This window comes from Chamaea fasciata, unplaced genomic scaffold (genome assembly GCF_029207755.1).
Source record: "Chamaea fasciata isolate MVZ Bird 193981 ecotype frontalis unplaced genomic scaffold, bChaFas1.0.hap1 SCAF_13, whole genome shotgun sequence".
NCBI lineage: Eukaryota > Metazoa > Chordata > Aves > Passeriformes > Sylviidae > Chamaea > Chamaea fasciata.
In genome coordinates, this window is record NW_027094098.1 from 17,559,688 (window position 1) to 17,587,040 (window position 27,353).

A 27,353-nucleotide genomic window follows, 5' to 3' on the forward strand; every position below is an offset into this window, starting at 1 on the left:
CCGCGTTCCCTCCTCCGGGGATCTGCATGGCGGGGCCGGCGTGAGGAGGAGGAGGAGGATAACCCGCGGCCGGAATTGAAGACTAGAGCCGCCCTCAGACCCTCCCTGCGGGTCAGTCGGGAGGAGGCTGTGGCCGAGCCTTTCCTTCTGCCGAGCCATTCCTTCTCCTGAGCCTTCCCTGCGGCCGAGCCTTTCCTTCTGCCGAGCCATTCTTTCTCCTGAGCCTTCCCTGCGGCCGAGCGTTTCCCGCCGCCTCTCCCGCCCCTCCCTCACGGCCGCCATTGACCCCGCCCCTGCCGCGGGACCGCCCCCTGGCCCCGCCCATCGGTCACGCCCCCGGCGGGCGGGGCCGCGGGGCCGCGCACGGGCACGGCGCGGGCGCCATGTTGGAGCGTCGCTGAGCGCGGGGTCTTGCTGTGAGCGCGGCCCGGTCTGCGCGGGACTGGGGCGGGGGAGCCGCGCCGAGCCGCGGGGGAATCGCCCGGGCGGATCATGGACGTCGAGAGGCTGCAGGAGGCGCTGAAAGGTGGCGGCGAGGCTGGCGGCGGGGGGTGGGCGAGCGGTGTCGCCGCGCTGAGGGGAAGGCTGAGGTCCCTCAGCCCCTGTGGGGGGAGCGCCCCTCGCTGAGGGTGACGGGTCCCCGCGTTGTGGGGAGGGGGCTGCTCGTTGGGGGGGGGTCCCGCAGGGTGGGGAGAGGCCGGGGGTCCTTGTGGGGAAGCGGAGGGCAGAGCCCCCGGTCTCCCTACCCAACGACCCTCGGGGTGCGTGAGGGGGGATCAGGGACTCTCGGGTGTCCCCGGCTGCCGCCCTGGGCTCCCCGGTCTGGCCGCCCCTTCCCCCGCATCCCGGCCCCTTCCCCCGCATCCTGGCCCAGCCCGGACCTGTCCCCTTCTCCCTCCCCATTCCTCTCTGTTCTGGGCTCAGCTTGAGGAAATCGGCCTCTTTCTGTGCCGTAGCTGCTCAGAAGAAGTTGCAAATCAACTTTTGCTACTCTGGTGCGTGCGGTTTCTCCACAGGAAAAATAATAAGTGTTTCCCAGGACTGGGAAGCTGGTGGAGTTCATGGGAACAGCCGGAGCATTGTAAAAGCTCAACAGTGTTTGTGTGGGAGCTGTACTGATAATTGAAGCAAATAGCTAATTATTGTGAATTTTTGTTCTGTCCCATCTTCTTTTACCATTCTTTTTGTGTCGTTCTCATGCCAACAGATTTTGAGAAGAGAGGGAAGAAGGAAGTGTGTCCAATACTGGATCAGTTTCTTTGTCATGTTGCTAAGACTGGAGAGACGATGTAAGTGTGACTGTTTTGGTGGTCCTCAGTTGTGACTTAAAACAATTCTTGCATTTTACGTCAATGAGATTTTACCAGGATTAGGTTTTTTTTTTTTTTTTTTTTTTTTTTTTTTTTGCCTGCAGGTTGCTTCAGTGAGCAAAATAAGCTTTCCTTAGTTCCCGTTTAATTTTGTGCGGGTTAATTTAGTTTGCTGATAGTTTGATCTAACGAGGTGACACTTCTCATACAGGCTTTGCTCTGGGGTGTCTGTCAGGTCTTACTGATCCTGCTCAGCACAATAAAAAAAACCTGTTGCTTTCCCTGGATTTTTTAGGAGAGATTCAGGTTTTGTGAGTGGCAAGTTCAGCCGCTGCTGCGATGCGTGCTACACGCTATTGTATAATTGTGTTATTTCCATAAAGATACCGGCGGCTCGGATTGTTTCTTTCCGGACTCTGTAACCATCCTGTGATTGTGTCTGGGCTGGTGAGGAGGGGACAACCCGGCGGGGCTTTTTGCGGGCGAGACGTGTGGGCAGCGCTGCGAGTCCCGGCGTTTCTCCGCTGGTGCGGGAGTTTCCCCCGTGCCGCCCTTTCCATGCCGGTTTCCCGGCGGGTTTCCCGGAGGTTTCCCGGAGGTTTCCCGGGAGGGCTCGGCGGGAGCCGCGCTCCTTCCCGGGATCGCGGCCGGTGACTTCCTCAGTGATCACTATTTGGCAGGAAGGGGAAAGGCTTCCCCGGCTGCACTGCCGAGTGTGGCTCACTATCTGGCGCCCGGGCTGGCTCCTTGTTTTTGAGGCCTAGTGCCAGACTCCGGCCCCAGCAGGGGAGATGCGCTTTTACGGGTGTTTTGTCACCAACCACTGACCGCACGGGCTTTGTTTGAGTTTCTACAGTCCCTCGAACTTGTAAGAGCTTTTGTAGGTTTTGGTGGTTTTCTTTTTTTTTTCTTTCTTTTTTTTTTTTGTTTCTTTGGTGGCTTGCTAGTGCAGCTTGGATTAATGGTTTAGAAAGAAAAACAAGTTCTGAAATGTACTTTGCTCTTTGAATAGAAGGCTCATGCTCAGCAGACATACAGAGCTGTAATGCTTCATATTTTGGTTTAGTGCCTATTATACAGAAAAAATAAAATACACCACAGAAAGCCCATACTAAAATATGTTTAAAATATTTTTCCCATTCTGAGATATTTGTTCAGATTGTTTTTACTGTTTCTGCCACTATCAGGTATATTCCAAAGTCATTTTTATTTTATTTTTACAAACTTAAACCTGAACTGGGATCTGTCCTCTGATATTCAGATCCTGCCTTCTGTGTTTCCTGTGGTCTTTTTGTGTTCTTTTTTTTTTTTTTTTTTGGGGGGGGGGAGGGCGTAGCTCTTTTCAGCCCTCTTGAACTTTTCAGTTGCATTAAATTGTTTTTTAAAAAGTGTTGGATATGAACATCGGAAATATCTAATATAATCTGGAGATAGGCATGGAAATACTGTTTTATAATACTGAATTTGCTTCAAATTATCTACCAAAGTCTGTTCATGTTTGTTCCTCAAACATGCTTGTGTGTTCACTGAGGTGTTATATATCAAAATATCAGGGAAAAAATGAGTAAAAATTAAAATCTCAGGGAAATCAGTTATATGAAGATTTATAATGTACCTTTTAAGAACTTAATGTCTTTTTAAACTGGTACTGCTTGACTAGTATACAAGTATTCTGGAATAGACAAACCTACCAAATACAGGCAAATTCAAAATTCTCCAGATAGTCTTTATTTTCACCCATGCAAAAGTAACTTCATGTAATAGAATCGAAACCATTAATAAATAGATACTTTGGGATGAGAAGATGAAATACCAGTTTGCAGTGACATTTGTTAGGATTTTTACGAAGTTCAGAGTATAATTTTAGAAAAACAAGTAGCGAGGATGGTTTAGTCAGGGGTAATTACACCCGTGGTTTGCAGACTTGATTATTGAAAAACAATGGATCTTACTCAGTCACAGCCTGTTCCCGGTGTAACAAACAAAAAGTACTGAGGCAAATCAGCGCAAGTGAAATGTGAAGTATTTTTGCTTTCGGTTGTTAGTTCCAGGAGAGTTACATGGTCCTCATGGGGGTTCTGTCAGCTTTTTAACTTGATCATGAATACTGATTTTTAGGGGATGAACTGCGGTCTGTATCCTGGGCTAAATGTTCTCATCCCCCGTACATTTCCAGACACAGTTGCAGCAGATCTTGGTGATTCAGTCCAATTAGTTTGAAAAGGTAGTAATGAAGTAAATTAAAGTGACTTTTAGAGTTAAATTAAAGTTCTCCTGAAAGCTTGAATCATGGCACACGCAGCTCTTCCAGCAGATGGGAAGCCCAGGCTCAGGTGAGGTCCCTCCCTGCCCCCTCTTTTTCCAAGGTGCTCATTCAGTTCTCAGGGAGCTGGGAGCAGGTTTGGTTGGAGCTCTGATCCTCCTGGGATGGCTCTGGCAGAGCCTCGGCTGGGACAGCCCCTGGGGCACTGTTTCACCTGCTGCAGCTCCACAGGAACCTGGGGTTGGAATTGTCACATCCTGCTCCTCTGGCCAAGGCTCAGGTCATTGATCCACTCTGGTAGTTCCAGCTGCAATGGAGAGGTCTGGAGGAACAAAGGGTGAGGTGCTAAAGCCACCACTGCAGCTGTGATAAGGCTCTTAGTATCTTTGTTGTAATTAGAGATCTTTTTCACTTACTAGGGAGGTGTGGAACAAAAGCATTGCTAATTTTGGTTCTCTTATCAGTGTTGTGTTATCTGTGCTGGGCAGTAAAACCCTGAGCATACAATGATGTGCATTCACTTCATCTTGTTGAAGTTGAAGTTTTCCTCTTGTGCCAGGTTAACCATTCACTTATTGTGGGTGGGATGGTCGCCTGCATTTACAAAAGCCGGTCTGAACTTCCAATATTGGAGGTGACAGAAGCAAAAGCCTGATTGCTTGGCTGCTCTGAAATATTTTTGTTTCTTAACAGTTGCCATGGTAAGACTTAGCCTTAGGTGAAATACAATATAAAGTTTGGTGTTCAACCTTTTTTAAACTTATCTTGAATCTTAGGAATTGTTTTTTTCTTTTCAGAGGTGTGACATACTCTTCAATTAACCAGACTTTTTACTGGGATACTAACAGGAAACTTCCTTGGTGAGACCAAGTACAGGCAGGGGAGTTTGTTCTGACCTCCTTGTCTCCAGTTTGTAACAGATCAATGTGACTTGCAGCACTGAGGAAAGTGAAGAGAGAGGAAATTTAACTGTGTCTGAAAGACCTCTAGAAACAGGATGAGTTTTTGTGTCCTTTTTTTTTTTTTTCATAAGAAATCCACTTCTCTGTTTTTTCTGAAGTAGAAAGAGCTTTAAGGGATGGGATGGAAATCAGAGCACTGCAGTACTAGAAGTGCAGTGCAACAGTGATATTTTTTTGTTATTTCTGAAGAATTCTTAAAAATAGATCTGAGGGTCACTTATCAATTGTGATCTTGTGTCCTGTGTTTAAAATGGTTTCTCTTACCTCTTAGGAAATTCTCTTGGGTTTAGAGTCACTCTGTCCCTTCAATAGCAAAAATATTTTAAAACCATTTATTTAGGTACTTCACCAAGGAAATCCAGTGTGTTGGTCTGGGTAGGAAAACTAGGTTTTTCTAAAGTGGAAAATAAAACTTAGTCAACTAAAGCAATCAGAAATTTTATGTTGTTTTTTTATGCATTTCCCCCACTCCTGCCCTGGGGCAGGGAACCTGTAAAGTGCAGTTTGAATGGCTTACTGTAGTGGAAAGTATAATGCAGAAACTTACTGCCAGTGAAGGAATCCAGAAAGAAATGGAGTCCCAAAATGTGGAGCAGTGCAGTTCATAGCAGAAGTGATTAATTGTAAAATCCTCGAGCACACTGCCCAGGATGTGATGCAGTTATACCAGTTCCTCCCCTTAGTGCAGCATAAACAGCCATTAAAGTACATTCTGCTTTTATTTCTTCCTGTAGTGGAATTATTTTGAATTTGAGCTTTGAAATATTAATTTGAGCCTCATTTGAACCTGAGAACAGGAGTTGTTTCTTCACGTGTTTCCTTGAGGGCCAATGTCAGTGGGTTTTGCAGAGTTTCTCGAGTCAAGTTTAATTAGTGTGACTGTGGGGCAAATCTGAACAGCAGTGCTGTCATCATAGAATAGTTGGAAGTCACCTCTGGAGGTGATCCAGGCAGACCCTGTGCTCAAGGGGAGCTCATTCCAAAGTTAAATACAATTGATGAGGGCTTTGTGCAGTGTTTCTGCAAATCTCCAGCATGGCAAGCCTCAGTCTGGCTCCCTGTCACTGCTTAACCACGTGCCCTGGGAGGTTTCCCTTGGGCCCTCCTGGGCCCAGAGTGCCTCCCCCTGCACTTGTGCATCCCAGAGAGGAGCCTGTTCCCATCTCCCTGGATGCAGAGGTTGAGCCACAGCCTTCCCTGGACTTCCCTCCTCGGCATCAGTCAGGTGGAGCAGGGATGATTTGCCTTTGATAAATTACATAACTGTAAATGTAAGTTACATAACTGCACTTCCACCAAAGATAATGGCAAAGATACTTTTGACCTTTTGATGCTGTTTCATGGACCTTATGTGGCAGTGGACTTTTTTCTTATTAGGCTTTTAAGCTTTTTTTTTGAGTCAGTTTAACTTTTCTGTTAGTTTATTGCAGCAGTGAAATAGTTTGTCAGCAGTGGGAGAGCTAAATGAAGATACAGTAGCCATGAACTCCTACAAGAATAAGTTTGCCTCTCAGTTCAAGTATTTTAACTATGTACTCTGAGCACTTGTATAACATCCTTTCTCTTATTACAAATGTATAAGTTTTTTTAGCCATATGTCCTCTGGCTTATTTCACATGCTTCAATTTAAATCTATTTTTTCCCCTAAAGTATGTTCTCTGCTTTTATTCAACGAGCAGTTTTCTTGCCTGACATGTGTGTGCTAGCATTTCCTCTGATTTGGAGACAACTTACTTTCTGGAAATCTCAATGCCTATTTGGGGAATGTAATTCCTTATGATTTTTTTAAAACATGAAATCAAACAATTCTCAAGTTTCTGCTGTAATAAGCAGGATCATATTTTTCTGAAAGAAGTTTCTGTGTGCCTTTGACAGTGTAAGCCTCTTCCATTTCCATGTTCTCAGTAAAGCAAGAGGTGTGAGTAAACTTCCCTGCATTATTGTCCGCTGTTATTGCTCACTAACTTCATTCCGTTCAGCTTCTGGAAGTTCCCCCCACTAATTCCATTCCACTGGCACTGTTTTCTGTTCCATAATCCCCTGATGTCTGGAAAGGACAGGGATCTTTGGTCACAATGCCTGCTGATGTACCTGTGTCAACACTAATTTAGCTTCCTTCTTCTTTTACCTCTTTTCTAAACAAAAACTTCTGTATATGTGGATTGTGTAGCTGTAGTACTTCGGAGCAGTCCATGGTGATATCCATGAAATCACTTGCTTCTTTGGGAAACACACTGTTGTAGTGTTTTATTTTAAGTGCTGCCACTTCATATCTATTGGGAGTGGGGTTTACAGTGTAAAGGTCAGACTTGAACTGCCATTATAAAATGTGTGTGATGAACTGAGTGTAATAAACATGAGTCTCTCTGTGGAATACACGTGTAAGGAAAGGCAAAAGGCAAGCTCTGATTGCAGCACTGAGGTTTTGGGGTTGATTGGACTGTTTTAATAACAAATGTAGCTCTTTGCACTTTCAGATCTGCAGTGTTACTGTGCCTTCCTTCCCTGTTGCTGTACACAGTTTGTTCTTGTGAGCACATTTCCTGATTTTGGCAGTCGGTCCGTGGCACTTTGCAGAGAAGACCTCCCCACTCTGTATTTTCTGGTAGTTAATGCAGTTGCACATATTCCTGTGATCACTTTTACTTGTACTTTGTGCTCATCCTTCTCCTCCAGCTCAGTTCTCTGCCTGGCTTGGTAGGATTTGGTGTCACCCTCAGGGTTCCCCTTGGTCTGTACCTTCACCTCCCAGTGACATTGCTGTAGTGGCTGCCTCAGTGTCACCTCTGAGACTTTCCAGTGGGCCTCCAATCTCTGTTCTCTGGGGGCTGTGCTTGGTAGTATTTCATCTGAAGGACTTTCCCAGGCACTTGGGTGTTGTTCACTCCATATTACACTTCTCAGTGGCAAGGATGTTTTTCCATTTTGACTTTGTCATTGGTGAGCCTTGTTCCCTCTGACTGTCCAAAGCATTAGGAAAGGTTTGTGCCTGATGGGGGGAAGGACCAGGGCAATAGTGCACACAGAAGGAGGGATACAAAGCAGCCTGGTTGGCTTGGGAAAGGTGGATTATCAGTCTGTGGATCAACCAGACTGATGCTGCTTTTCTACAAAGCTGATACATGTCTGGCAGGTCTCAGCTTTAGAAATAAAACTCCTTGAAGGCAGTGACAAGATTTCCATGGTGGCAATAGCTGGTGGTGCTTGGCTTGGAAGTGGCAGGGCAGTGTGATGGTGCACAGACACCTCAAGCCTGTGGGCAGGGGGACCTTGTCTCATCCCAAGCTTGGCATGTGTCTGCTGAAGTGCCTTGTGAAGAAGCCAACTGGGTGGCTTTTGTTTCTACTTTTGGAAGGAATCAGTAGCAAGTGCAGTTTCCTTGATGCCAGCAGTAGTGCTGTGAGACCTGAGTGAGGCCTCTGGGTTTTGGGACGCTGCGTAAGGTGGCAATGGGACTCACTGCAATGGGGATCCAGGAATAGCTGCACAGGGGGCATTTTCCTAATCTGGTGTCCCAGCTTTATTGCTTGGTACAGTAAACATCTGATCATATTATCTGAGGGTGGCCTCAGCTCCTGTGACAGCTACACTCACCAGAGGAGCTGCAGCGTTTCTTGTGTGGATTTGGTTATTCTGGGCAAACCAGTAATACCTGAGCCAACACTGGTGTCCTGTATTGCATTCTACTCTGCTAGAAGGAAGTTAATTTTTGAATGAAGAATGTTGTAATCTTGTACTTTTTTGCTCTGTGGTCAGTTTTTGACTTTAAAATAAAAGAAAATGAAAGGTACTTGCGTTTGGTTGTAGATAACTGTATTCACAAATGTACTTCTTAGAAAGTTTTGGACTGGATCATTTTTCTGTTCTGTAGGACAGCTGTATTATGTTAGAGTCAGCTGAATATTTATCAGCAGAGATCAGAATTAGTCCCTTGATGATTACAGATAGTGCTTTAATGTCTTCTTCAGCTGCCTGTTTCCATAACTAAGTCTTAATCTTTGTTGTTCCTGGCAAGAGCAGTAGTAATTTGCAAGCAGCAGAGGTGAACACTCACACTACTGAAGTAAATGTAGTTCTAATGGCTGACAGTTTCCCTGGTTCTAGAATGAGCAAAGACTGGATTTAAACTGACAACAATCAGCCAGTGGAAATGGAAAAACACCTCCTGTGCTTGTGGGAAGTACCAGTTTTTCCTCCTTTGAACTCTTCAATATATTTTTAATTAAAGTGGAAGGTAACATGAGGTAAAATCCTACTGAAGATAACATGGGAGTGTTTAATTTTCCATGAGTTACCAGGTGAAGGAGAACAGGATGCTCCCCCAGGATGAGTGCTCTGCCACTGTTTTCCTGACAGGAGCACACTGCAGCAAGGCACAGTGTTCCAGGAAATTCTCCCTACCTGGAGCACCTCAACCTTTAAAATTGATTGCTCATTTAGGAACACTCATAAAGGGTCTGGCACTTGCTTAAGGCTTTGATTTGATGTTAGGTTGAGGCATTTGTCTGCTTCCCAGAAGCATGTGAGAAGTCTCCACTGGTGTGAGGGGATTTTATTGTGTAAATCTGTTGTCATTGTTTGGAATTTCCCGTTTTAGTCTGCACTGTGTGAATGGGGAAAATAGCAGCAGCCTGCAAAATCATGACACTAAAATGAATTGCATCAGAATACAATTAAAATAAAGCACAGGAGATAGAAAAATAAGTTTAAAATACAAAGACTATTTGACACAAGAGTGGAATTAGGTGAGGTATCATCTTTTATTTGATAAATGAGTGCTGCTGCTCCCTGCTAGTCTCACCACACATGTTCCTGTGCCTTATCTGTAGCATTAATGCTGTGGTTAGATCAGTGCTGTGCCTCACCCCCCTGTGTGTGGGATCACAGCACAGCAGCCTTGCCCTTTATTGTGCAGACCGAGGACAAGGTGAGGTGTGCTGGGCCAGTCCCTCCTGCTCTGCCCTGAGATGGGATCCCTGTGGGATCCTCAGCATGGCTCTGCTCCCGGGCAGTGGGAGTTCAGGGCTGCAGCTTCTTAGCCCAGGAATTTTCAGAGGTATTTTCTGAAAAAGTTGAAAGCTCACCTGTTTAACAAGCAATCTGTTGGTATCATAAATAATGAAATAGTAATTCCTGAATGAAAGCTAACCTGTCAAATGGCAAGAGGTTTGGGATTTTTCATTTGCTGGTCTGAAAATGCTGGGAATTGTGTTTCACAGGCAGTTCTTAAGGCTTTTAGCTTGTGCACCCCTTCTGTATTACTGTGTATCTCCAGTATCCTTGTTTATTGCCACTGGAGAGATCTCAGATTTGGGTGTGTTGATGCAAAACCCTGGCTAAAAGGGTGGAGGGAGTAGGAGTAGAACAGAGATACCCAAGATCCCATTGATAGACCCGAATAGAAAAGGAATTAACTCGTTTTGGATGAAACTTTAATTTTGCCTTTCACAGCCTGGGGAAGTTACTGTGTCTTAAGAGTATATCTTAATCTCCTAGGAGCTCTAGAACAAGGCACAAAAGAAACAGTTACTAAAGTTGGCAAGTAATTTAACTTCAAAACACCTGTTTCCTACTAGGGTCTCTGTGGGAGTGTGCTGGAAGTCAGCAAAAACTGGGGGGCAAAAATAAACCCCGTGACTCCCATCTCTTGTTTCATGTTCTGGGATTCCCTCAGAGATTGCCCTCTGCTTCTTTCCCCATGTGTTCTGAGGACATTGCCTTAAAATCAGTTTAGCTGGACATAAAGTGTTTGCATCCTAAAAATACTGATTTGGTGGGGCATTTTTGGTTTGTTTGGGGGTTGTGGGGTGTATTTTTTTTTTCCTGCTTGTCAGAGAGGCAACAGTAGTAGAAGCGTGGAGAGGGAAATATTTCCTTTTACTAAATTCTGATATTTCCTTTATGGCCTGTTCAATGAACAGAATCAATAGAAGATCTACTTTGGTTTCATTTTATGTTCTGTGTGGTATCCAGCATCTCTCCAAAACAGATGGCATCCTCTTAAAATTTCAATCAAGTAATTTTGTAATGAACTCAAACACTGTGAAATCTGAAGACAGACATCCCACCAGGACTCCTGGGACTCTTCATGTTTTAAGTACATAGCTGGGTCTCTGGAAGCTTAACATCTCTTCAATATAATGTTTTTCTTAATTAAACCTGTAATCTGTAAGGCAGTTCCAGAAAGATTTATGGAATAATTGCAGTACTTTCATTTCAGGATTAGCCGTGTTTCAGGCACTCTGAATCCTTCCTCCAGTTCTTCAGTCCGTTTTAGGTTTTGTCCTGCTTGGCTTCAATGGGTCTTACTGGAGTTTGAACCTTAAAATCTTTAGTTTGTGTGAAGTCTATGAGCCATATGCACTCCCTTAGGGTTCTGCTGATGTTTAATGACAGATTTAAAAAGGGAGATGGGTAAATCAGTGTAGTTGTTTTCTGCACTCCTGGAGACTTGGCAGCCCAGCCTCCACCTCGTGCCCCAGTCATGTGTTGGTGTAGGGATGCACTCAGCAGAGCCTTGCAGTGCTAAATATGTGACAGGGAACCAGAAAATTTATTTAACTTGGATAGTTTTCCCTTAAAAATAGTAAGGATTTTCATCTTTGTCAGGTCTTGCCCAAACAACTTCATTAGATATTTCAGGTTTTTCACTCTCCCGAAGTGACTGTACCAAGTGGCAAAAGAATCAAGTATCAAAACTTGTCCAGTAGTCAGAAGAAAATATCAGTTAATTCTCTGACACACAATAGGGCAAACATTGAGCTGGCTCTTCTCCTCCTCCTCAATAACCATTGTGGTAAGAGAAAGCTGCTTTCACAGTTTCTCCAGGACAAGCATTTGGCATAAGCAGGAGATAAGGGAACGGGGGGGATGTCTTTTACACTCTGGGAATGATGTGATTAGATTATTTCCACGTAAAATGCAATTTTGTTTGGATATGCATGTTTGGAGGGAAGAATCCTATGCAAATCATGTTAGCAGAGACAAAGTCATTCCTTGCAAGCAACTTTGTGCTACTAATTCTTTAAAATCAAAGCATTGCTTGCCCTGCTTTCTGTCTGGGGAGGCTGTTCCCTGTTCATCAAGTGCAATTGGTGCATTTCTAAACTTGGTTGGTGCTGCTTGGCAAATTCTGTTGATCTGTAGTAATGGCTTAGTTCCAAGAGCAAATCCTGGAATTCAGGTCCAGGTGATTGCAATAGATTGATTGCTTTTATTAGAGAACAGCTATTTAGGGTTGTGTTCTTCCATGGCTCTGCTCTGACAGTGTTAGATTGTGTCTCATTTAATCTTTCCTCTTTTTGTTGTTGTTTTTTATTATTCTTCCCTGCGCACTGGAGATATTTTTGCTGCTTCATGAACTCTCAGTGACTCAGTGTGTTACTGTTGCACCCTTCTCACTGTGGAGTTCCCCATCTCTCCTTTGTGGCTTTCATCTTGGAGTTTAAGTTTCTTATCTTATCTTATCTTCACCTGGTAATTTTGATCCTGTTCTGGGGTTTTATGTAGTTCTATGTGGGATTTTTTGGGAAAAAAAAAAAGTATTTTATTAGCATTTTTTTTGCATAGTCTGTAATTTAATTTAATCTCTACTTACTCATTTTATGTCTCATGTCCTCCCTCACCCTTCCCTTGCCTTTTGTCACTTTTGTCACGTTGTTGTCTCTCTAATTATATGTAAATCTTCTCAAAGCTGGCTGATGTTCCTTGTAGGATTGGCTGTTTGGTCAGGTGCTGTCTGCTCTCTTGATTGACTTCAAAAACACAACTGAGTGTCCTCAAACACTCAAATCTCTTCCATCCATTTCTCTCTTCTGTTTCTAATGTTTAATGAAATGGCAAGGTCAGGGACTGCACCGGGGTACAATGTTTGGGCGTTAAACATCTTCTCATCCCTTGAAGCACATTATTAGCGTGTATTAAATGTTTCAGTAAGGTAGAAAGACTTTGTTGGTCTCCCTGTGAGCTTCCATGCTGTCATTTGTTGCTTGACTTTTTAAAAAAACAATTAAATTTTTTGAGTTAAACTGCCACCGTTTGTGTCTGTCCTGGGAAATGTGAAATGTGTGGTGTTTATATGGATACAAGCTGCAGTTCTGAGGTGCTGTGATTGTTTCTCTTCAGCCACCCCTTTGCCTTTATTTTCTTGTTAGATGCTTTTTACTTGAAATCAGTTTCTTCCTTTTGATTTTTTGGATGCCAGAGGGAATCATTTAGGTTGATAAAAGGGAAGGATGATGCAGGAGCTGCTGGGAGGGAGGCAGAGGACTCTCCCAGTGGCATTTTCCCCTAAATGATTTGGAGCATGTGTGGAATTCCAGGCTCATTAGCCCAGGAGAGCTCTTTGTACAGGTACATTCACACGGGGTGACCCAGATAGTGTAGGGAAAGGGGCCTTGATGTACAGAAAATGTATATAACTACAAAGCCATCCTTCTCTAGAATGAAAGGACACTGATCCAAAACATTTTGGGGTCAGCTCATTTTTTTCAGGATTATTTTTGAAGGTGTTGTTTCAGAACATGCAGCATTCTCAGTAACTTTTTTCTCCGAGTGGCTCTAAAAGCTCTCAAAGTTGCTGATTCAAATTCCCAAGTCAGTGTAGTGGACAGGAAGGGCATGGTTTGGAAGAAAAGGCTGATTATGTGCAATCCTGAGTGGGAAGAGCAAGTATTTCTAAACAAGCCTGCTTGGAAAAAATATGAACAGTATTTTCCCCATGGAGTTTCTTCAATTTGTTATTCTTACAGAACTTAAGATGTTTATCAGTTATTTTCCAGTGTATGAAACTTAATGAGCTTGTACATAAAGCAGAGAGTAGAAGAATTTTCTTTTGCTTCTTTTTGGCTCTTGAGCTACCTATGGAAGACGTTGGCCAAACTTTTCTCTTGGTTTTGTTTTCTCACATGTATAAGAAAGCAGAGAAAATAAAGGTCTTTCTCAGGAAGCTTGTGATACATGTGGAATATTTTTCTTTTCCTAAAAAAAAAGATATTTGGCACCTGTTTGTCTCTTCTGTTGTGTCTCTTTCTAAGCAACCAGTCTTTCAGTGAATGGAGGTAACATTTCTAGGGGTGTAGATAAAGATTGCTTTGGTAACTAGTAGGACATGCAACTTTTAATTTTGTATTGCCAGGCAGTTCTGCCCATTGTTACAAAGGAACTGGTTTTCTCTGTGGATGAGACACGTGAGTTGTAAAGTTCAGCTGGTGCCAACTTGTACGTGTCATTTTCATAGACTGGTAGAACAGGAAAGGTGACTTGGCTCTTGTGACACTCACTTTGGATCACTTCCACTAAATAAATGGGAACTGAGCAATTCTTACTGTCCCTGTAGAAATGATTTCGGTTTTTTGGATCAGAAATGAGTTGATTATTTTAACAACGCTGATGTCAGGAGATGCACAGGGACAATTGTGTTTATTGTTGGAATTGCAGTTCTCTCTGAGGTTTCACTGAGTCTAACAGTGGCCACTGAGCAGTTCAGCTTTCCTGCAGCAGGGAATCCAACAATGCTGGGAAAAACTGCTGGAGAAACGCAGTGAATGGCTGAGCCCCTCCTGCTGTGCTTACACCGCTCCAACAGCAGCTCCTTGGGTTGATTTCTGCTGCTGTTGCTGTGTCTGGGTCAGCTGTGGTCACCTTGTGACTGCAGGATGAGTTTGTCCTTAAACTCTGTGTGTTACCTGTCCTGTGTTACCTGCTCTGCAGTCATTTAGCAGCTGGTTTACAATGCCTTCTGTGTCTGCAGCTCAGTATGGTGCAGATCTAAGTTCTTTTTATAATGGGAGAAATGCTGATTAAAATTTGTAGTTTAAAATCCAAGTGATAGTTTTCTCAACTTCTGGATATGGGCGAAATGTTACAATGTTTGTTTTCTGTAGTTTCAACAGTGTGAAGGAGCTGATGGGTGCCGCTTTCAAGCAGTGGATTGCCATTTTAAACATCATGCTGTTGATTTATTTCAAACACTGAGGGGTTAATAGTCTTCGAAAATATAAGTGTTACTATTTAGCAAGAAATAAGTAACAATGAAAACAGCAGCTCAAGTTTTAAAGTGTGGAAATTTATCCAGATGGGGTCGTCAAAGAATGTTTAGAATAATGGTGGAATCGCCTTTCATGAGGCAAGTATAGCTCTTGGGATGCTCTGTGGGGAGTAATCCCACACTGTCATGGGGTTATTTACTGTGCTTGTGGTGTGTTCATGTATTAAATCTGTGATTTGTTACTGACACTTTGGGTTCATGGTGGTAACGCTGCAGAATTGTACAGCTTCTTTATTCAGCATTTGTAGTAGTAATGCCTGATATTGTACAGTGGGACATTGCAGTGTTCTGCTTTGGGTGTAGAATGCTGATTGAAGACAGTCCGGTCCAAGACTTCAATCCATGCCATTCCCTTTTGGGACCTTGATGTTTATTTATTCATTAATTTTTATCAATATTATTCACTGAGTCCTGTGATCCTTCCTGTTGTGTGGTGCCTGAAAATCTCTTGTGAAGGAAACCAGAGGTTTGCTTTCCTCTTTGGAATTCCCCTATTCTTGCAAATTTATCATTCCTAGTAAAAGATAGGGATCTCTATAGATAAACCTGAACTGTATTTCCCCCCTCTTCATCTCATAATTATTTTTCTGAGAGAAATGAGAAAATGAAGGCAAAGATGACGTGACCCTGCTGTTGTGGTGCAGGGAGGCTGACAGAGCTTCCTTGGCCTGTGCTTTGGGATTTGGTGGTGCTGGAGGAACAAACATCACCCACAAATAGCTGGGTCAGCCCCGCAGAGGGGCAGCTGCTGTGTGGGGTCAGAAATATCCAGGGCTACCACAGGCAGCCTGTAGAGATGCAGCCTTTGGCTAAATAGTTTTCTTTATGGTTGAATATTGCTCTGAGCAGGAGCTGAAGGGCTGTCCAGGGGCTCACATTTTACACTTGTTTGCTTCCAGCCTGCTCCTACCAGATCGGGTGTGTTACAGAGAAATGTCAAAGATCGTTTTCTCTCTCTCTTTATTGTTGGTTTGTTATTCCCAGTTTCTTCTTTTTCTCCATCCTGGAGCTGTGCAGGCTCCTGCACCAACAGGAATAGAAACAAATCGATCCTGAGCTGAATCAGTGGCTTTCCTGTGGCTCCTGTGCCTGATCTGTGGGGCCATGGGCTGCCTCTGCTCTTGTCTGTTGTATCCAGTCTGCTTGAAAAGTTCAATATCTAGATTTTTATAAATGATGAAACTGGAAGCTGTAAGGCAGGAGGTGATTTGGAAACAGCTTACTGCTGTGGGAATCTTTATCAGGAGTCAAAGTTGTTTTGCTCAGTTATTTGTCAACAAGTGCCAGCTGTGATACAGAAAATACTTGTCTTTTTGAGAAAAAGAGGTGCCATGAAATGTTTTTAAGGTGTGTGGAGTTACAGAAGGCATTTGGTAAGGTCTTGTGAGGGAAGCAGATAATGCTGTGTGTAGTTGCTGTGTGGATTCCAAACTTGAAACACGTTGCATTTTGGTGTGGTGGGTTTTTATGGGGGCGTGGTGTTTGGTTGGTTTTGTTTGTTTTTTCCCCATCCACCTCTTACAGCTCAGTGAAAAGGACGGGCAGCACTGTGGGCTCCCTTTCCATCCTATAGACACGTGTATATTTCACTTTTAGGTTTGCATGGCCAGTGGATATTGATTCTTTAAGGAAATGCTGTTAGTGGCAGATGATTTCTGTTCCATTGTTCCAGTGCAATTGTTGAAATAGTTTCCATGCTTTACATTGAGGAAGGAAAAGAGCCCTGCATGACTTGCCTGGTTTATCTCAGGAGCTGCACTCCAGGGTGAACGTTGTTACACAAACATAAACTTACACTGTTGTGCTTTGGGTTCAGGGCTGACTTGCTTGTCTCAATGCTTGTGTTTTATGCAGGGTTCAGTGGTCTCAGTTTAAAGGTTATTTTATTTTCAAACTGGAGAAAGTCATGGATGATTTCAGAACCTCAGCCCCTGAACCAAGAGGCCCCCCCAATCCAAATGTGGAATATATTCCCTTTGAAGAGATGAAAGAAAGAATCCTGAAAATTGTCACTGGATTTAATGGGTATGTATCCTTTGTTTTCTACTAGCAGGATAACAAATGTATTTTCCCAGTTTTTAACACAGTAGTTTGTGTTGTCTCTGTGACTTCATTTTCCTTCCTTGAATAGATGAGCAGAAAGCAAATATGCACCTTGGAAATACCTTACAGTGGTTTCTGAACTTTATTATTGTGTCACTGAATGAAAAGTGGGACATGTGACATGCTGTGTTGTCATTTACTTTGTTTGTTCAATATGCAGTTAGTTTTTAAGCAGTGCAGTTCAAAGAAGTACCATATTACTGTGTACATTTAACAGGTTAAATGGGCAGAAAAGTCAGATTCCTTTTAGTGCATTTTGAAATACCTTCTGGTGTTCAGTCCCTGATTGTTTTGTGGCAGTTTGTGGCTTTTGAAGAAATCATGCTGTGAGAAACAGGCTGTGACCAGGAGGCAAAGGTGTACCAGGGCTGGAATTACTAAATTATACCAGACTCAAATTCATAGCTGAAGTGATACGGATGAAAGATTTGGGGTGTTTGATCTGTTCTGAGTGTCCTAGATTGAAATGTATCTGTGGCCTTTGCTGCTTTCCTCATTTTGGAAGTTTTTTTGTTTCAAATAAAGTCCTGATGTTTTTGTCTAATTTGGTGTGTCCTTTTTACTAGATTATGCAGTATTTTTGTTGTTTCTAAGCTGGATTACCTACTTGCCATAAACTGAGTCATCCTAGTTGTGGTGCTCAGTGCTTGTTAAGAGACTTTTCAGCATTTTTCTCTGCTTCTTGATAAATGGGCATGTTCTAAATCTTGCCTTCCTGATACTCTGAAATTTCAGGTTCAGAAGTGCTCCTGACGTGTCCTTAGTGTTGTATTTGATGCTGTATTTATAATTTACACTGTCACTGTTCCATGCTACTTCATTTATTTGCAGTTTAGGAGTCTTAAGTCAAATCTCCTCTTCCCCCCACAATTGCTCTCATGTAGGAGACTTCTAAGAATGTGAAATTCAGCTTGTTCTCAGCTCCCCAATATTTCTCCCGGGCTGCTTCACTGCAGGAATTTAAAAACAAACCTATCCTTTATGCTCCAGTCTGCCTCTCTGCCGCCTCCCCCAGCTTTTTGTTAATGCTTGGTTGCCCACAAAATGGGTAATGTTCTCCCAGGGCCGCTAATGAATGGGCTGCTGTTATCTGCTGTTGTTCCCAAGAGCACTGAGCAAACCTCTGGATGAGAGTCTGGAGCTTGGGCTGTGCCTGTGCTGTTTTCATCCTTGGCTGGAACACTTCAGGGAGCTCAACTTCCTCGTGCTTTGCAGGGAAACTCTCAGGCTTTGAGGAAGCAAACTGCATCCATTAGTTACCTTAAAGGAAATAATGCCTGGGGATGTTTCAGGGTCTGGGAATTGCAGAGTGCTTCATTTAAGTAAATCCTGTAACCCCCACAGGGAGGATGTGATTGTAAAAGCTGAATCCTGTGGAGATCTGTCCAAAAAGCAGCAGCAGCAGCAGGTTTTGGGTTGTGTGATTTGTGTATTCAGGCTTCTTTAGAGCTCTGGGTTTCATTTCAGGGAACCAGGGCAGACAAGGAACCTACTTGATGTGACTTTATTACTGGGATATTTTTATTAGTGTTTGTTTAAGAGAGAGGAAAAGAGTTCATTCAAAGTAGCAAATTTGTAGAAATGTTTAATTGGAGTTGAAGAAGTATTAAGAATGACCCCTGTTTGGGGGTCTTTCTAGTTTTTAAAGAAAGCACAAACTGGCTCTTTTAACGTGTCTGTATCTTACTTGACATTATGTCTGCACAGGTTTGCAGAGCCAGGTTCTCTCTAAATTCTCTTACAATTGCTTTGGAGTAGAAGCTTCTGCCTTTTTTTTAATCCTTTTATCCTTTGTTAGTGAAACAAGGAAGTTCCAAAGTAAGTTATTGAGGATCTCTGGTGACAGAGAAGTTTTCACAGCTTGAATAAAATAGATCATAATCCAAATTTCATAATTCAAATTTCAATTTAATATAACTGTTTCAAGTAATTTTCCCAGATCCCTCTTCAGTCCTGTCCAAATGAATTTTTGGTTTGTAATTCACTCTGTACTGTAGTGCTGGAAGTGCAGTTTTGAGTGTGTTGGTGCAGAATTTGAAGTGGTTACACTGAGTGGGCAGACCAGGACTATTCATGCAGCTCATGTGCTGAACTAATTAAATTTCTGAGCATTTGCAATCAGTTCTTGTACTGCTCACAAACTTTTCATTGGTGATCCTTTAGAGATTCACACCAATTGAAATCACTTCTGTTACAAAATCACGTTGTTGAACTATTTTAAAACAATAGTTTTTTCACCAGAAAGAATTCCTGAGGTGAAGCTAACTTTGGCTTTTGCCAACTATAAAAGCATTTGTCAATGTAGAGGGAGTTCCATGCAGGGAGTGATTGTGTGACACCGGCTGCCATCTGCTGCTCCATGCATGAACTTCACTTTGTGTGGAGAATTTGGAGGGAAATCAGTTGGCTTGTGCCTTTTTAACTTGTTATAGCTGAGAGTAAAATAGGAACACAGAGTTTCTTCTGGAGTTAGTTGCAGGCTGCACATTTCTTGAGTTTTTCTGTCTTACTTGAGAAATTAGCACTGTGTTGATGTTCCAAAACAAGTCATGTCACAGCACTCCAGGGCACCAGTTAAATACAGCTAAGGCCAAATTAGCCAGGTACTGATTCCCCAGATCTGCCTGATGGAAAATAATTTAAAAATCTGTATGTTTTTGTTTCTGTTGAATAAATGGATTTTTGAAAGGACTGTCTGTTCTGTTAAAAAAATAGCAAAATCTCTTTAATTTTGAATTTCCAACCCAAAACTGAAATGGCCATCACAAGAAATAGTAAGATCAACTTAATATTTTTCCTGTATGGAAAGATTAACAGATCAACTAAATTCTTTTTGGCTTTAAAGTTGGGAGTTTTGTTAAAAGAAGGCACTGGGCAGAAGCTGCATACTGTGAGTATTGATTTGATCTTAAAGGTCTCTTCTAAGCTTGATGATTTTATGAAGAATTTGGGTGTCAAAGATTGCTGGTTGACCAGTGAAGAGCAAGGAAAGGGAAATTAATAATGCCAAAACTATTGTCAAGCTTAAGAGCCTTCATCTAATAAACTGAATTAGAAGGAACACTTATACCTGTGTTTTTTCTGGTTTGTTGAGGATTAGGACTTCCTCAGTAACATAATGTACAGGCAGTTCTGCAAAACATCATTAAATTGTTGCTATTAGTCACTCTCTGGGTACTACAGGCTTTTAGTTAAAGTGAAGTGTCATGTGGGATGATGAATCGGGGCTGTGCTGACCTCTCTGCACTGAGCTGGTGGAGATCTGGGCAGCTCTAACGTGGCTTTTTAGCTCATGGGCAAAGCTGGAGATCCAGGCTGTGTTAGCTCATGGCACAGGCTGGAGATCCCATGGACTGACTTCCTCAGACAATAATAAACCTGGGATTTGGACAAAAATTCACAGTGTAGGGATACACACACACACATGCATGTCAGTCTGCATTGCTGCTGCTCTGGATTTGGTGTCAGTTGTATTCCCAACCACAAAATGGTTCATAAATATTGTATTGTATCAAATATTCCTCTTAAATAACTTCTTAAATTCCTATGGCTTCAACTTCCAATAGTTAACTGCAAAACTGCATGGTACTTCATCATTTTACTGAAATAGTTTTGACAGAAATTTGTTAAAACGTGACACTGAACTTGGATTGAAAGTATGTGACACTTCAGGTAACTGGGAATTGTCTGTAAACTGTTGTTTGCCTGAAAGGTCAGTTCCTCATTTCAGCAGGGATGAAACTGAGTGCCAAATTGAACAACAAAAATGTGTTTATGTGGTTCCTATGGGCTTATACATCACTATTATTATTATTCCTGATCTGTTCCTTGATAGATGAGTACATTGTCCAGTTGTAGCAAAATAGATTATTTGTAACAGCTGAAGTATAATGGTTCTACTCATTACAACATTTACTGCTTTTTCTGTAACCATGTTTTGTAAAACCTGAAATAAACTACAAGCTGAGACTTTTTTAGCTCTAGTGTGTATGACTCAAATTTGTTTGCAATTTCTGTTTGTATACTTGAATAGCACAGTGAGAAAGTTTACTGTTGATGATCTGATTTCCTTTTCATTGTTTAAATGGATCCTTTGAGTTGTGGGATGAAGCATTTGAGATTCTACTTGGATTTTGTGGTGGTGAGCACAGGAAACAGCTTTGAATGAGATAGGGGAAAATAAAGCCTTGAGGTGCCACCCAGTATTGCTCATGGTAACAAATTTCAGTGCTGCCTTTGTTCCACCCTCTCACTGAGGGGGGAAACCAACAATGTTGGTTCTTCCTAACAGTTGTGCTTATTAAAATACAATTAAATTGTTGTAAATCTATTTCATTGCAGCATTCCCTTCACTATCCAGCGACTCTGTGAGTTGCTGACAGATCCTAGGAGGAATTACACAGGAACGGACAAATTTCTAAGAGGTGTGGAAAAGGTATGTATTTCTGTGAGAGACAACACAGCTCCACAGTCACAGCCCCCACTTAATAACTTCCCAATTGCTCCCAAAGGTCTGCTGGTTTCCTTGGGGCTCAGAGCCACAGTACAGCTACTGGCTGCTCTTAAGTGTCTGAGCTTGTTTCATACCTTTCAGCAGCAAAAAGCAGTTTTAAAATAGCTGCAGACATAAAAATGAGTCTCAGGGCCGCAGCTGCTGTGTTTCCCAGTCGTTGTGCAGTGCTCCACCTGTGCTTTGTGGAGGGTGTGTTGGCAGTTTTTGTATGGAGTCCTGGTTAGAAGTGATCAGATGAAGTATCCTGAACCTTTTATCAGGAATTTCTTCCCACATTTGGTTTCAGAGTAGAACAGAGGTGAAGAAGAAGAGAGGCCCCTTCCCTCCAGTGTCTTTTGTTTCATTATTTAAATCCTGTGGTGTGGCAGAGTGTGCCTTCAGAAGAGCACACAGGTGTCTTAACTGGCATTTTACAGCTTGTATCAGAACGTGGGATCCTTCAGAAGCCAGGAAGAGACTTTGAAAATGTGGTTCCACAATAGGATGCTTCAGCATTTCTGAGTACTTTGTTCTCCAGAGATCCCTCAGTTAGAAATTACAGACACTTGGGCCTGAGGCTTAATGTGCTGGTCTGGTTAGGACAGTAACAAACTTAATGAAATCCTGACCTTGTAAGAGGGAGCAGAGATATTTTAACAGATAGGACCAAAATCCTGTAACTCTTAAAAGTTCTGGGATGTTGTCAAGAGTTGAAGCTTCTGTTTCTGAACTCCTGATATGTTTGTTGTTTGTATATTGCAGAATGTCATGGTTGTCAGCTGTGTATATCCATCTTCAGAGTGAGTATAATCCTCTTTTCCGTGAAACTTCAAGCTTGTGTTAGGAACAGGGAAGATGCATGTGTTTGTCTGATGTATCTCTCTTATTGTCAGGAGTTGTATCTAAAAGCCAGACATGCAGAGTTCAGATTTTGTTACCAATAGTTCAATCAGCAGGGATGGTGTCTGCAAGGGTAATTGGGTATAAATAAAAAGCCCTTAGGGACTGACAGTGGTAAGACAGCACTGTAGGTTTGGGAAATTCTGTGCAAACAAGTTTAAAGTGATTTAAAGTTCCTTTATTCATAACGTTTTGTTGTTGTTTGTTTGTTAGGAAAAACAATTCCAGTAGTTTAAATCGGATGAATGGTGTTATGTTCCCTGGAAATTCCCCAGGGTACTCTGACAGGTGAGTTCAGTTCTGGGGGTTACTGGGTAGAAGCAGTGGAGTTCTGGGAATAAGTACCCTTAAAACTGAGGTGTGACATGGAATACTGAGGAGTGGGGATAGAGAAGGCATGAACATGTATGCCGTGCACTCTGTATTTTAATCTCTCTCTAATCTCATTGTTGAGAATGTATTTTGTTATTTAAATTTCTTTACCAAATTTGCACGTTGTAGGCGAGGAATGCTTTATTCAATATAAAACAGCAAAGCCCCTCATCCATTCATTTCATTTTGTTGATCTTTTAAAGGAAGAGGGGTATAACTACTTCCTGCCAAATAGGAACAAATTATTTAGCTGAAAGGCTGGATTAACTTCTCACTATTCATTTTAAAGATCGAATGTAAACGGCCCTGGGACCCCCAGACCTGTGAGTCGGACGAAGGTTTCATTGTCAACTCCCATGACAACCAACGGTTTGCCAGACAGCACAGAGCATAAAGAGCCCAGCTTGCAGCAAACAGAGGAGAAGAAACACAGGTTTGTCATGAGGAGTGTATTTTGAGCTTTTATTACTCTTAGGTTTGGTTTTTGGGGTTTTTTTTTAATGTTTTAAAACAGTTTTAGAAGACTGGCCCTCTAAGGGATGCATAATGGAGTCTTAAATCAGGAGTGATGACTTGGAGGTTTGTTATGTAATAAGTGAAGCAAATTCTGTTGTTATCACTTAATGTGTTTAAATCAAAGTAGTTGTTACTTTTTTCTTAAAGTGTGACAAGATACAAAATGTTTGTCTTCAGTAAAAGCTGCATCTGGTTTTGTTGTTTGTAGTGAATCACCAGCATCTGAATCAGAAGGTGCTCAGAGCAGCCCAGTGAAAAATAAACACTCTGAGGATGATCCTGCAGAAGCAGAAGGACATGAGGTAAAAAGACTTAAATTTGACAAGGAAGGGGAAGCCAGAGATGCACCAAACCAAACTGCCTCCAGTGAAGTCTCTTCAGGCATGGGGGAAGAGACAGAAGCATCCTCTACGTCTCAGGATAAAGAAAAAGATGCTACCTGTGCCAGACAGCACTGTACAGAGAAAGAGGAGGAAGGTATTGCAGATTTCACTCTTTTCTTTTACTTCCAAGGAGTTAGGATTTTCTTTGCTGGAGACCAGTGCTGCTGGGATTGCTGAAGGTCTCCAGTTGTGCTCAAAGAAGAGCTGCTTCATAATTCAATTTTGCATAATTTAGCAATTCTGTTGTTTCTTTTTCCTTGGTCCTACATTCAATATGAAACTTAGGCAGTGATAGTTAAAGTCTTCTGAGGCCATGAATTAAATCAGGTTCTTAAACCAAGAATTCAAGACTCCCTGTGTTAGGGTATCATCAGGTATCCTCATCCTTTCTCCAGAACAGGGATGGGTCATAGTTCTGTTTGACTGTCTTTATTAATGAGGGAATTTATTTAAATATAGATACAAATTTGTGTTCTTTCACTGAGGAGACTCAGCAACAATATCTCCACATCCTATTAGAAAAGTAAAAATTATCTCACTGTAGGGCAGGCTCTATGCCTAAGTTAAAAAAAAAACCCTACATATCTGCAGTTAAGAGACTAATCTATTTTTTACATATTCTTCATTGTTTCCTTTGAATTCTTTCTTGTGGCTCATGGATTTGTACAATGTTCCTGTAGATCATGATGGCTGTACACCTGAAACAGCCATGGTTTCATAATTTGCGAAAAACTGCTTCTGAAGGCAAATGGAGGATGTGGGGAAGCCAGAAAAAGTTACTACTTTAACTTTGTCTTTATCCAGTGAGGCTTAATTAAGTGAAGCTACCTGGTAAATAACTTTTTTTAAATTGTATGCTGGCATAGTTTGGCTATCCTGACAAACTATCAGGTGGCTCTAATTCTTGACATTCTCTAATAGAATTGGGGTTTGTCTGTTTTTCCTGTCCTTGGCCGTGCTGTGGAAGTTTGGCTCAGCATAGCTCGGAGTGGAAAGTAGCAGGATTAATGTTGGAAAATCCCTTGGTAATCCTGTACTTTCTTTGTTCCTAGAGTCCTTCATGTCTCCCAGAAACGTTGGTCAGGACAGAAAAGATCCAGAAAAAGACAGTGACTCCTCAAGTGTGGCTGAAGAGAGCTGTGAGGAGAACAATCAGATGGAGGAGTCTGAGCAGCCACGGGCAGAGAAGGATTCACACTCTGCTGACAGTGACATCAGTGCATCTACCACGAGTGGAGCTGACTGCAGTGACGCAGAAGAGCTGGGGTCCTATGCCAGTGAAACTCCAGACAACTCCTCAGAGACCCCCATGGAAAACAGTGATGAAGCCACAGAAGCTGCAGATGAACCTATGGAGCAAGACTAATTTAAATAAACTTAGAGGCAGTATTTTCCATAAGGCTCCGGTTTTACACTGTATAAATAATTTTATGTAATAAAGTGGACCTTTAGTTTTACAAAAAAGAAGCAGGTTGTAAAATAAACTTCTCCATGGATTGAACCTTGAAAGAGTTGTACATGATAAGAACTGTGAATACCAGCTCCTTCAGGTCCTGCTTACCGCTGAACTTTCGTTTGGTCAAATCAGTGGTTTGTGTATAGTTTTTTTTATTTAGAATAAAAGTTTTTAAACTGGAAGGTAATTATAATTTTGACAACTTTTTTGAAGATCACCACACCTAGTTGTATGTAAGCAAGAAAGCTTTTTGTCTTGTCTTTTTCTGACAGCTCTAGCAGTTACTTCATATTTTGGTTACAGTTTCAACATTTGACATGTGAAATTCGGGGTTTCAGGCTGGTTTCTGGATTTTTATTTAAATACACACCAGGAAACCTTCTGTTGTGTGTTCCAAATGTGTTCCATTTCACACACACATCTCCACACAGCATGCACACCTCCGTGTACCCTCGCTGTTCTAAGGGGGAAAGGGTATATTTTTCTGTTTCTATAAAAGATAAATACAGCAAATACTTTTTCTATAGGAAAAGACTGAGTTCACCTCTCAAGGCACTTCACTTTGCCTCTGGAAAAAAAAACAAACACATGAAATCTGGCCCATATGAAACCCTGGAAGTACTAACGTTGTTGAAAACACCAGAGTAAAACACATTCCGAGAGAACTGTTCCAATGACAACATTTTTGTACACTTCTGAGGTGCCTGAGTGAAAGGAGTTCATTTATTTATGAGAAAATGTGCTTTATGTTGAGAACGTTGTAATCAAAACAATTAGCTTCAACTTTTGTAGAAGAAATGTTTGAAAATAAAACACCTTGGAAGAAACAAGCAGGTATTTGGTTTTTTGAGTGCTTCTTGGAGCTTGTGGATATTGTAGAGAAGTCTCAGAGTCCCTCCAAGGCTGGCAGGTGGCGTCGGGCTGATCACACCACGGGATGGGGAGGATGGAGACGTGACCCTGATCACGTTCCTGAGCTACAAGGGTTAGGGGTGCAGAGGAGTCACCACGATTTGTATAACATTTTGGAAGTGAACTAAATATTTTTGGACATGCTACTTTGACAGCCAGTGTTACATTTTTTTCAGACCAGCTCAAAGCACAAACTACTGCTTTAAACTCAATATTTTCCAGTTCCCATATTTAAAGACATGCAAGCTGCAACCTCCCAGTCACAATTACTGGCTGCCAAATTTATACCTGTTTCTTCAACTGTACCTTTTTGATATTTAGAATTTTTAAATTTCTGTAAAGTAGATTTTTTGTAGATTGTAATGAGTGCTCACTGCCATTGTGAAACGGTATATAATTGTATAATTTCTGTGTGTAAACTGAATGCTTGGGCTTTCAATACAGTATTCATATAAAGCAATAAATATTAATGTTATGAAATATCTGAGTACATTTTTATCACACTTGTCCCTCTTTAGTTTTAAGTTCATGTACCTGAAGTACAAAAATGACCTCTAAAATGCATGCTGATAGTTTCTTGTACTACATGGTCTGCTTTGTATTGTTTGGGGGAAATTTAGGTTTTGATTAATACCAGAATTAATTTGGCTCAGTTGGGCTATTTATAAAGTTATTTCTTGCTGATGTTACCTATCAAGTTGTGAGCAGACAGGATTCAGGGAGACGCTTGCAAAAAAAAAGAAATCTTGATCGAGATCCCCTTGCAGAAGGAAAATTGTACTTTTGACTCATTTCCATTGTGCTGAAGGGTTGGATGTGTGTTATCAAATTAAAGGACTGAACCAATACGTTGAAATTAGGAAAATTTAAGAATATTGTGACATCTTACACTTTTTTTTTTTTAATATTTTGCCAATGAGAAAATTTTAAAATTTCTAAGTTTAGAGATTTCTGAAATTTTCTTTAGATTGTTTTATTTGTGACGATATTGTCAATAAACTTGTTCTTTAAGCACCTGTGACCTTTGCAGATGTTTGTTTGAGCAGTCTTAGTGCCACTCCTGCAGAGACCTGCAGAGGGATTTTGAGGTATGGATCCATTTCTGTATCTGCAACTTACTTTAAAGGCTAATAAAAATGGAAATAATGCTTCAACCTCCCAGCAAAGATCCTAATCCTAAATGTGTACCCTACACTTAACAAAATCTGCTTCAGATTCTCTAATTACACCCCCCAGAGCACACGGCTTCAAACTGAGAGTGGGTTTAGATTGCATGTGGGGAAGAAAGTCCTGACTGATGGTGCTGAGGCTGCCCCTGGATCCCTGGAAGTGTCCCAGGCCAGGCTGAACAGGGTTTGGAGCAGCCTGGGATAGTGGAAGGTGTCCCTGCCCGTGGTAGGGGTGGGACGGGCTTTAGGATCCTCCTCAACCCAAACCATTCTGTGACTCTGATCCTGTTTGCTTACAGCCAAATGGAGCTTTCTACCTGAAGGAAATGTGAGACAAGGTTAAACCCCACAAAACCAGCAGCAGGTGCTTGATAGCGTTTGTGGATGAGTTTGCTATGAAAAATCACGTGGGACCAGAATATAAAGTGAAATGGAGTTTGTTCTTCAGAGTACAAGGTCGAAATCAA

At 42.0% G+C, this 27,353-nt stretch overlaps 1 protein-coding gene across 1 annotated transcript; it reads left to right on the plus strand.

Moving 5' to 3' along the window:
* The first annotated feature begins 353 nt into the window (after window positions 1–353).
* On the plus strand, window positions 354–26,731 carry PPP4R2 (protein phosphatase 4 regulatory subunit 2). Its single transcript, XM_066195207.1, has 9 exons — window positions 354–526; window positions 1,208–1,289; window positions 16,438–16,608; window positions 21,028–21,121; window positions 21,941–21,978; window positions 22,292–22,366; window positions 22,740–22,883; window positions 23,175–23,443; window positions 24,402–26,731. Exons 1-9 carry the CDS (start codon window positions 493–495, stop codon window positions 24,713–24,715), a joined length of 1,221 nt encoding a protein of 406 aa, XP_066051304.1. The 5' UTR covers window positions 354–492; the 3' UTR covers window positions 24,716–26,731.
* The last annotated feature ends 622 nt before the right edge of the window (window positions 26,732–27,353 follow it).

Bases quoted from the DNA above. Each gene is read 5' to 3' on its own strand.
- PPP4R2 (XM_066195207.1), top strand. From the start codon at position 493: ATGGACGTCGAGAGGCTGCAGGAGGCGCTGAAAG. The intron at 1,290-16,437 runs GTAAGTGTGACT...TGTTTTATGCAG, and splicing joins GCTAAGACTGGAGAGACGAT to GGTTCAGTGGTCTCAGTTTA. The intron at 22,884-23,174 runs GTTTGTCATGAG...TGTTGTTTGTAG, and splicing joins ACAGAGGAGAAGAAACACAG to TGAATCACCAGCATCTGAAT.